We start from the raw sequence: 11360 nt of genomic DNA, 5'->3' as shown, positions 1-11360 counted from the left end.
TTGCTCTTCTAAGTTGACATAGCGTGCATGTTCATGTGAAATTACATCATCTGAAGTCCACAGGTTAGGGTTGAGTTCACTGCAACACAGAAAGTAGACAGTCACATATTAAGCTTTCAAAATATATGTAAAATCCATATACTGTACAACTGTCAAACACATATTAGCACAAAAAGCATTTTTATATACAGTATAACGAAACCAACTTACATAAAATGCCAGTGCAGTTTATTCAGTGAGTCTTTATTTTTTGAAGATCAGTTCCAAAATAAGCTAATTGGTAGCACCTTTTCAGCATTTTCATTGAACGTTAAATAACAATAATAATAATAATAATAATAATAATAATAATAATAATAATAATAATTTTCTTATTCTCAAAATAATAAATGATTTAAAAATTAGCTAAATTTATCCACGCAGATATACACCTCATGTTTAGAAATTAGATAAATAAAATTGGCAATTTACTGTGAGATCTCAAGCTCCTCCAAAAGGTCCCCATGCATGCTCTCTGAATGGGTCTGTCCAGCAGGCTCTGCCCATGAAGGAATGTCAAGTAGAGAAGCTACAGAGAGGTCCTCTTCAGAAACAGCTGGGGGAGGTTTGCGATCTGATTCAACCCTTCTCACAATTCTGGGGCTGTCCACATCTTCTTGTACTGAAGACAAAGCAACTGACACTGGAAAAGCAATTCATATAGTTACACACGTACATAATAACAAACACACTTATTTAGTATACTAAATTGAAAAGCCTTTGACAGAAAAAAAGCTACCTTCACTATGGTCCAATGTCTTCTCAATCTCTGCATATGTTCTTGAGGTTTGTTCTTGAGTCGACTTGTTCATCTGGGTTTCAATTAGATGAACAATATCCATTCGATTGATCTTGGTCAGTCTCTTAATCAGGCAATCTTCTGTGGAATTATTTCACAAAGATTATCAGCGTGTTCAGTATATGTGTTGTATATATACAGTATGCAAATTGAAAATGATTAAAGACAAAGTCCCCGTGAAATGAAAATAAAAGGTTTTAAAGTTTTAACAAGCTTGTTAAATTTAAATGACTAGAGAAAAAGCCAAGTATATAGAATGAGGGTGTGTTCACTGAAAACACACCCTGCCTTCCTTCACCTCCTTCCTAGTTTGTCCTTTCAAACAAAGTTAATATGTACCTGTGGCATGTTTGCCTTCCCGTTCAACCCAATGTTGAAGCAAGGCATGGCTTTGTTCTTGAAGTGAATTGGGATTCTGTGTTCTAACTAATTGGATATCATCCTCATTGAATTCCAGTTCTCTTGCCAGCTCTGGGGACAACAAAATACAAATACTGAAAATATATACACATATTTTGCTGACAAAATCACAACATATATTTGAGTAGATTCCAAATATCAGCATTAGGAAGAAAGATTTTGCTACAATCATTGAGCAAAGGACATCTTACCAGTCCAGCTGAAGCCAAGGAGATCTGCAATGATAGATAATGTCTCCTCTTTCCTGTCAGCATCATCCTGCCAATCCACTAAAATACCACCACAGTAAAATAAAAATATTTTTCAATGTCACTGCACACATATTTTGCTGAATTTGCTAAATACATCTACAAGTGTCATTTTCCTAAGACTATGGCTATTGTAACACACCTGAAATCAAATGTGGAAATGTAATGTTGACATTGATGAAAAGATAAAGGTTGGATTCATCACTCTAAAGAGTTTCCAAAATAAGATCAGCAGATGAAACTTAGTAATATTAGGAAGCTAAATTAGTATCAGAGATACCAATAGTGTGCATCAACATAAGATTGTTAACTAAAACCAACATGACCATTCAATCTTGAGATAGGACAGAGACACAGATGAGATGAACAAAAAACTCACCAACATGCAAAAATGTCACAACATGCACACACGTGATGTCAGAATGCTCTTACAAAGAAGAAAAGAGTTCTTGTTGCCATGGAGAAGAACTAGGAAAGCAAAAGCTCGTTTAGACCTGGCCATACCTGCCATGCATTGTGGAGTTTGTTCATCGGTGATTCTCCGCATCGGATTTTCCACCGTGTCATCCCAGGTAGGCCTAGATTCAAACATATCTGCTGTACCAGAAGACGGTTGCACAGCCGTCAAAGGATCCAAATGTAAACTGCTCGATGTTGGAATGTCGTACGTAAAGATGACAGAATCGGGACTCTTGTGACTTGAGCTGCTGATGTCATCAGTATCCAAAGAGGATTCTTCAGTCTTAGAGATATGGATTTCTTTCACTTGTTTTGTTGAGGGAAGAGCTGAGGTAAGGCTAGATTCATATGTGGGTTGAGCACTGTCAGAACAACTCCTGTTGTTTTTACCCGAGGTTTTGCTTGGAGCACCATCGGTTTCAGATCTTGTTCTGCGAATCATGGCCGGGTCTTCTGTTTTGCTAACCAAATCATGCTCAGAGAACTTTTGAGCTCTGTCCAGTTTTATTTGACTATCCTCCTTTGTTATGCCGCCTTGATTGACAATAGTCTGTGAACCTGAAAAAGACATTTCAATGACTGAGCATTGATCTTCCTCATCCTCATCTGCAGAGGAGTATAATAAATCACAACTCTGCTTTTGGTATTCTAATGTATCCATTTTTGTGCTTGACTCATTGACAGCGATTGTGGGGTCAGGATAGTTTACGCCAAGGCCAATAGGTCTTTTGTCATCACCTTCAATAATGGTTAGCTTATCCAATTCTGTTGGGGAACCGAGCTGAACTTCTGTTGAGCTACCAAGATCAGCTTCAGAAATGTGCTTGTCACTCTTTGACTTCTCACATGAGGGTGTTAGAAGAGTTCTGGGTTTGGGAATAGGAACAATTTGCTTTGTTGGCTTCTGTGGAATTTCCTCGCCAACTGAATCACTATCGTCAAATTTTGACACGGTGCTTTGCTCATCCTCAGTCTCCTCTGAAACTTCATCCACTTGATGTCCCTCTACTTGAAAAAATCCATATCCTTCAACCTCTTCATCAAAACTTCTTGTCAGATCAATTGCTCCCCCTCTCGTCATTTCAAATAGCTTTCCTTCTTCATATTGAAATTGTTCAGGGGTTTGGTCATCACTTGGTGATTGAGCAGGTGATTGATGAAGTTCGCTGTCCTCTGCATGATCATAATCCCTCTGTTCATCAGCCCGTTCGTTGTAGGCTACAGAATCATCAAAACCTGATGTAAAATATTGGGGTTCTTTAGCACACACTATTGTCGAAGGTTCAATGATTCCTTGCAGAAGAATATCGTGATGTGGTTGTGGGTCACCATCAGATGGGCTTTCTTCATAGATTTGTAGAGCCTTTTCACTTCCTTGAAATTTTGTGCTTATTTGCGACTCAGATTCTTCCCTCTCTTCGTGCATACTATGACTTGAATCAATATCTGTTTCGGCAACTGTTTTTTCAAAAGATTTTTCTGGTGAATCTTGGAACGAAGATGGCATAGCTGGGCCCGTTTGTTTGTCAAGCTCAACATCCTCATGGGCACTTGTACATGAGGATGTAAATGGGGATGTATCTCTTTTTGTTTTAGCTTCTTGTTCGATTTCATCAAAGGTTTTGATCTTTGCAGCCATTTTAAACATCTCCTCTTCTGGGGTAAATTGATTGGTTGTCGAATAATCCTCTTTTTCATCTTCATGGACAGAGGGAGTTTTGTCACCTTCCATTTGCGTGACACATTCTGATTCATTGTCATCTTTGCTTATATTTGTGTCAAAAGCAAAACATGCTTTAAGTTGTGATGCATAATCTTCGTAAACAGCTGCCTTGGCTGGCAATGCCCCGTCTCCAGTGCTGTATGATTGAGTGGGGCTTCCGTCTAAAGAATCTGGACAAGGAGATTCCCTAGAAGGACTTGGCTCGATGGAATCAGGGGATTTCCTGGAAGATATATCTTCCATGACTGGACTTGCCTCCAGAGAGTCTTGTTGATAATGTTCTTGAACAAGTCCATCAAAACCGACAGTGTCAAGGTTATTGAGATCAACTGGCCTTTGTGGCCATTCACTCAATGTTTCAACTGGATTTGTGAATTCCACAGGACTTTCGCCGTAGTTTTGCTTGTTGGTACTTTCTAGTTTCTCCTCATAAGACGATTTCACTTCATCAGAAACAAATGAATCAATGTCCGTCTTTTTTTCCTTTGCTAAGTTAACTTGTTCAAACATTTCCTCTGTAACCTGTCGCTGTGGTTGTTCATCAAATTTTCTTTCAAAACACTGATTCAAGTCAGTTGTCATTAGGGAGGCCAATCCTGACATATCTTTCACTGCTGTGGGAGCCTGGTTATCGATTTTCTTGCCGATGTAGACTTCTTCAAATAGTTGTTCATCAATTGTGATTTCTTCATTGTCATTGTTCATGTCAGGGGCCACTGATAGCGATCTTGTTTCCAGACTGTGATCCAAGTTGTTTTTCAGTATTGACACCAAACCTGACATATCTTTGTTTGCTGTGGGTGTCAGTTTTTTGGGTTTTCTCGCAATATGTACTTCTTTAAGTAATGGTTCATAAATTGTCATTTCTTGATTATCATTGCTCAACTGAGGGGCCACTGTAAGTTCTTCATCTCCCAAACTGGAATGAGGAGTCTTATTTCTTTCTTCTCTGAACTCAGTTTCTTTGAAATATTTCGGTTCTGTGTCAAATCCAGCCTCATTAGAAGCGAGTGTTTGTATGTCTTTCTCTTTTTCCTTTATTAGGATAATTTGTTTAAAATGTTCCTCAATGATCTCCTCTTGTTGGGGTTGATTTGTTACAGGACCAGATTCGAAACATTGATCCATGTCCTTTTTCATCATGGACACCATCCCTGACATATCTTTCACTGTTGCAGATGGCCGGTAATCTGTTTCCTTATCAATGTGGACTTCTTGAAATAATGATTCACCGGTTAGGATTTCTTCATGGCCCACTGCAAATTCTTCATCTTCTCCCAAACTGGAACGTGGTGTCCTAATTTTGTCTTCTGGTATGGCAAAATTTTTCTCTTCTGCGCTAATTGTTCCTTTATCAGACACAAATAGGTGAATGCCTTTCTCTTTTCCCTTTAAGATAAGCTGTTCAAAATGTTCTTCAATTATATCCACTTGTGGTGGTTGATATAGTTCAAACGTTGTTTCTAGACTTTGATCCAAGTCATTTTTCATTAAGGATGCCAAACCTGACATATCTTTCATTGCTGTGGATGCCTGGTCCTTGGTTTTCTTGCCAATATGAATTTCTTCAAGTAGTGACTCCTGAAATTTTATTTCTTCATTATCATTGTTCATTTGAGGGGCCAAAATAAGTTCATCATCATCTCCCAAACTGGAATGAGGTGTTTTATTTATTTCTTCTCTTATATCAGTTTCTTCGAAATGTTCATATTCTGTGCCGAACACAGTTTCATCAGAAGCAAATGGGTCAATGTCTTTCTCTATGTCCTTTGTCAGTATAATTTGTTCAAAATGTTCCTCAATTATATGCTCTTGTGGTGGGTGATCTGGTTGAAACCTTGATTCTAGACTTTGATCCAAGTCATTTTTCATTAAGGATGCCAAACCTGACATATCTTTCATTGCTGTGGGTGCCTGGTCCTTGGTTTTCTTGCCAATATGAACTTCTTCAAGTCGTGGTTCATCTATTGGGATTTCTTCATTAAAAGTGTTCACATCAGAGACCACTGTAAGTTCCTCATAGTCATCTCCTAAACTGGAACGAGGTGTCTTGTTTCTATCTTCTCTTTTTTCAGTTTCTTCGAAATGTTCATGTTCTGTGTGAGATGTAGCCTCATCAGAATCAAATGGGTGAACGTATTTCGCTATTCCCTTTTGTAGTATAATCTGCTCAAAATTTTCCTTGATTATGTTTTCTTGTGGTGAGTGATCCGGTACAAACCCTGTTTTTAGACTTTGATCCAAGTCATCTTTCATTAAGGATGCCAAACCTGACATATCTTTCATTGCTGTGGGTGCCTGGTCCTTGGTTTTCTTGCCAATACAAACTTCCTCAAGTCGTGGCTCCTCAAATGTGCTTTCTTCATCATCATTGTTCATTTGAGGTGCCACAATAAGTTCTTCATCATCATCACCTGCCAAACTGGAACAAGGTGTTTTATTTATTTTACCTTTTATATCAGTTTCTTCGAAATGTTCATGTTCTGTGTGAGACATAGCCTCATCAGAATCAAATGGGTGAATGTATTTCTCTGTTCCCTTTTGTAGTATAATCTCCTCAAAATTTTCCACAATTATGTTTTCTTGTGGTGGGTGATCCGGTACAAAACCTGTTTCTAGACTTTGATCCAAGTCATTTTTCATTAAGGATGCCAAACCTGACATATCTTTCATTGCTGTGGGTGCCTGGTCCTTGGTTTTCTTGCCAATACAAACTTCCTCAAGTCGTGGCTCCTCAAATGTGCTTTCTTCATCATCATTGTTCATTTGAGGTGCCACAATAAGTTCTTCATCATCATCATCTGCCAAACTAGAACAAGGTGTTTTATTTATTTCTCCTCTTATATCAGTTTCTTCGAAATGTTCATGTTCTGTGTGAGACATAGCCTCATCAGAATCAAATGGGCGAATGTATTTCTCTATTCCCTTTTGTAGTATAATCTCCTCAAAATTTTCCACAATTATGTTTTCATGTGGTGGGTGATCCGGTACAAACCCTGTTTCTAGACTTTGATCCAAGTCATTTTTCATTAAGGATGCCAAACCTGACATATCCTTCACTGTTGTGGGTGCCTGGTCCTTGGTTTTCTTGCCAATATGAACCTCTTCAAGTCGTGGTTCATCTATTGGGATTTCTTCATTAAAGGTGCTCACATGAGAAACCACTGTAAGTTCCTCATAGTCATCTCCTAAACTGGAACGAGGTGTCTTATTTCTATCTTCTCTTTTTTCAGTTTCTTCGAAATGTTCATATTCTGTGACGAACACAGCCTCATCAGAAGCAAATGGGTGAGTGTCTTTCTCCTTTGTCAATATAATTTGTTGAAAATGTTCATCAATTATATTCTCTAGTGGTGGTTGATCTGGTTCAAACGTTGTTTCGAGACTTTGATCCAAGTCATTTTTCATTAAGGATGCCAAACCTGACATATCTCTCATTGCTGTGGGTCCCTGGTTATTGATTTTCTTGCCAACATGGACTTCTTCAAGTGATGGTTCATCCATTATGATTTCGTAATTGTTAATCTGAGAGGCCGCTGAATAATCATCATAGTCATCATAGTCATCTCCCAAACTGGAACGAGGTGTCTTATTTCTGTCTTCTCTTACATCGGTTTCTTCAAAATACTTGTCTTCAGAGGTGAATGTGTGAATGTCTGTTTCTTTTCCCTTTGTTCGGATAGTTTGCTTAAAATATTCTTCAACGATCTCCTCTTGCTGGGGTTGATCTGTTACAGGACCAGATTCGAGACATTGATCCATGTCAGTTTTCAATCTGGACACCAATCCTGACATATCTTTCACTGATGCGAATGCCTGGTTATCTTTTTCCCTGTCGATATGGACTTCTTCAAGTAGTGGTTCATCTGTTGTGGTGTCTTCATTATTATTGATTACCTCAAGAGCCACTGCATGTCCTTCATATTCATCTCCCAAACTGGAACGAGGTGTCCTATTTCTGTCTTCTGGTATGGTATGTTTCTGTTCCGTTCCAAATCCAGCCACATCAGAAGCAAGTGGGTGTAGATATTTTTCTGTTCCCTTTACCAGAATAATTTGTTCAAATTCGTCCTCATTGATATTCTCTTGTAGGGGTTGATCTGTTACAAGTGGAGTTTCTAGACACTGATGCATGTCGGTTTTCATTAAGGACACCAAGCCTGACGTATCTTTTGCTGAAGTGCATGCCTGTTTATCTGTTTTCCTACGAATGTGGACTTCTTCCAGAAGTGGTTCTTCAACTGTAATTTCTTTAACTTCATTACAATTGTTCATGTGATGGGTGAATGCAAATCCTTCATCAAGCCTTTGATTATCAGGATGAGAAATAGTTTCTGTGAATGAACTGCAGATTGGTAATCTATCAACCAAATTTTCCTCATCTGATCTCTCCAGTTGAAACCTCACATCTAAGGCTGTAGATGTTTGCTTGAATAACTGGTACTCTGGACTTTCTTCAAGCTCAGCCTTTATGTCAGCACTGAAGTCCTCAGAAGGCCTGCGGTCAGGGCTTATCTGCAAATCTTCAGATAAAGTCATACGGGTGCTGATGGTTTGCTCTTCGACTTGCATCATTCCCGAGCTCGTCCCCGTTAATAGTTCTTTCTGAGGACTAGTCATCCCCTTGTCAGGATGAATTGTATCTGCAGTGTCTACCTTGTTTTTCAGACAAACATCTGGTGCATCAAGGGACTTGTAATTTGTAGTTTGAACGTGAGATTTCTGTGTGCTAGCGGCATCTTTGGGAGCGACTCCTTCCGGTACCGCAATTCTTGGAGAAGCAATTGAATTGTACTCAAAAAGTCTATCTTGACTTTTTGAAGGATCGTTCCCAAACTGGAATGCTTCCGTTAGCTCCTTAACAGACATACTTTGCTTTTCAAAAGGCTCCGTTGACTTTCTGCCGATGTGAATTTCTCTCTCATCACAAAATGTGACCATCTTTCCAACATTTGCATCTGAAATCAGTTGTGATTCTTTAGAGGTATCTTTAAGTATGCCTGTTTTCAGATTTCCAGAATCAGATTTGTCACTTCTCTGAAAGTCAATCTCATGCTGAGGAACTTTGAGCTGCTGAGTTTTAGGTTTTGGTGGTGATTGGGGACTTTGGTCAGTCCCCTTTTTCGCGTCAAAATCCGCCAGTTCGCTTTTTTGTGTGGAATCGCAAGATGCCAATGCTTTGTGCTCAAAAAGCCCTGACTTATTTTTTGAAGGGTCCTGGCCAGTCTGGAATGCTTTCATCAGCTCCTTAACAGACATAGTCTCTTCTAATCTTTCTGTTTGAGATCTGGGGGATTTGGGAACGCTGGGGAGCTGTGGCATTTCACTCTCTATTTTCGATTTTGTTAGGGACGATCTTGATATTTGTACTGCAGAGTGTTTTTGGCCTTCATCCTCTTCAACTTTGCTTTGTAAGGCTTTAACCCGGTCTTTTATTGATCCTATAGGTGTTTCAACCACACGAGGAGAAGCTGGCGGATCTATCGCTGGTGTGAAAACAAGGCCACTCTCATTCAGAGCAGCGTCACCATCTAGAGACTCCTCAGAGCTCACCCTTTCCATCTCTCCTTCAGAGCTACTATATCCAGACCGATCTCTGTCTCGTAGCTTCCTCCTAATAGGTTTTTTGATGTCAGGGGGCCTTTGTTTACCATCAGATTTCACAATAAACTGTTCAACAGATTCTTGGACAACCTCCTTCTGAGAATCAGACATCAATGGGGATTCCATTTTTTTGTCTATGCCAACGTATGACTCCATACATGTCAAGTCTCCATCTTCTGTGGTAAGTCTGCTTAAAGTGCTCGTCGTCTCAACATTCCTTTCTTCACGTGACTCAAAACTGGACCTCTTTGCTTTTCTCGCACTATCCTCTCGCAATTCCTCTTGAGTGTTAGTAATCCGGTTACTCTGAATCCCTCCAACTTTTCCACGCCTGTCTTGGAGTTCATAAATGGCAAGAGTTTCCTTTTCTTCATTCCACGCAGAACCATCTCCTTCCAAAGTTTTTATGTGGTCTAAGTGGTCAGAATTTGAAGCAGGGATTTTTACGTCTGACATGTCGGAGAGAAGATCCGGGCTTGCAAGGGTGGCAGGGTCCAGAGGTTGACTCGTTTTCAGTGAGAAAGTCTCCATTGATTCAGATTCATCATCTTCAGTTAAAAAAGGTTCATCAACCAAAAAGGGTAAATGACAAGGGACAAATGAAGTGGGGAAGAGAGACATCAGAAAACTTTGATCAAGACAATGCTGTTAAAATCCAGACTGAGTTCAGAGATCATGGAAGGACGAAAAAGACAGAGAAAAGGAAGTCTTCATAGACCAAAAGATGGGGAAAAAGACCAAAAAACAGGAAAAAAGTGATCCAGGAGAGTTTTAGACGAGTAGAACAGCGGATAGCAAAAGCAAAGCCAAGAGAAGTACTTGATAAGGAGCTTGAATGCCTTTAATAACAATAGAAAATAATAGCAGTGTCCCAATTAACATGAGAAGAAATGAAATGAAACAGAAATGAAATTGGCAAACAGAACAAAAACAAACAACAAAGAAAATAACCAAACACTGTATAGAACAAAAGGACAGGGATGAAGAACCAACAAACAAAAATCTCTCAAGATTGTCACTGACATGGAGAGTCATGCCTGGCAACAAATCAAGTACTAAATCCTATTAGAGTAATTTTTAACTAATTGATTAATGACCCCCCCCCCAAATCTGGTATTTGCAATAATTCTTTCTGTGTTTCAAGTACTATTTGATGAAATCAATCCAGACCATCTTAATTACAGATAATGTATTCTCAAATAAAGTAATTAAAAAAATAAGACTGCTGTGTCACTTAATGATCAAATGTGTCAATGAATAAAATTTACAATGTAGCGAATAGATGAAATGTAACTGAATAATCGATAAATAAAACAATTATATAGGATGAAGTGATAACTAAGGGTAAACTTATATTAAAAAATAATTGTATAATAACGTGTAATGATTTTAATTCAATTTAATGATTAATATATTAATATAATAACATATTTTTACAAGTATTTCTGTACAGACCAAACACATTTGTTCCTAGTTCCTAAAATACCACTTATATTTCTCCATTATGATAAATATGTTATTCTCAAATATGTTATTCTCTAGCATGGCATCTAAAGTGGTTTAGGTAGATTTAAATAAGTACAATTCAAAGACTTTGAAAATTAAAAGAGGGAAAGGGAAGCAAAGAAAGAGCCACTCAGGAGGAATTAGAGAAAGGCAAATGCACAGCCAGAGCATAGCTACTAGTAACGACGTGTTAGTAGAGCAAAGTCACACCACATTCAAATTTGAGTAGTAACGCGTCAAACAGTGCATATCTTGGCATATACATGTTTTCAGTGGCTAACACTGCGTGTCACAACCTTTATGATCAGTTATCATCTGTTAATATTGTCAACATTATGATTATAAAATGTGTTATATAACATGAAATTGCAAATGAAAAGCACATCTGTCCAAATCTTTTTAATCTGAAAATAACCTTGCGTTGGTTACCAGTACAGTGGTGTCTTGAGAGTTGAATTTGTTCTGTGACCACGCTAGTGACGCAATACACTTGTATTACAAGTTGTATTTCTTTATTGAAATATGTGGAAATGCAATGTATTTCCACTTCCTAAAACAGATT

At 38.5% G+C, this 11360-nt stretch overlaps 1 protein-coding gene across 13 annotated transcripts in view; it reads right to left on the bottom strand.

Moving 5' to 3' along the window:
* ank2a (ankyrin 2a, neuronal) overlaps nt 1-11360 on the bottom strand; it is a 60687-nt gene that overhangs the window by 19985 nt on the left and 29342 nt on the right. For 12 of the 13 annotated variants that reach the window (XM_068650799.1, XM_068650806.1, XM_068650804.1 and 9 more), the window contains 6 exons: nt 2011-9840; nt 1450-1527; nt 1178-1309; nt 779-919; nt 472-682; nt 1-79 (listed from right to left, as the gene is read on the bottom strand). In XM_068650799.1, the coding sequence (XP_068506900.1) occupies nt 1-79; nt 472-682; nt 779-919; nt 1178-1309; nt 1450-1527; nt 2011-9840 (8471 nt within the window). The remainder of the gene's footprint in view (nt 80-471; nt 683-778; nt 920-1177; nt 1310-1449; nt 1528-2010; nt 9841-11360) is intronic. The other variant, XM_068650801.1, reaches the window with a different exon arrangement.

This window comes from Syngnathus scovelli, chromosome 5, assembly GCF_024217435.2.
Source record: "Syngnathus scovelli strain Florida chromosome 5, RoL_Ssco_1.2, whole genome shotgun sequence".
Taxonomy (NCBI): Eukaryota; Metazoa; Chordata; class Actinopteri; order Syngnathiformes; family Syngnathidae; genus Syngnathus; species Syngnathus scovelli.
This window is presented reverse-complemented; position numbering and strand designations above follow the sequence as displayed.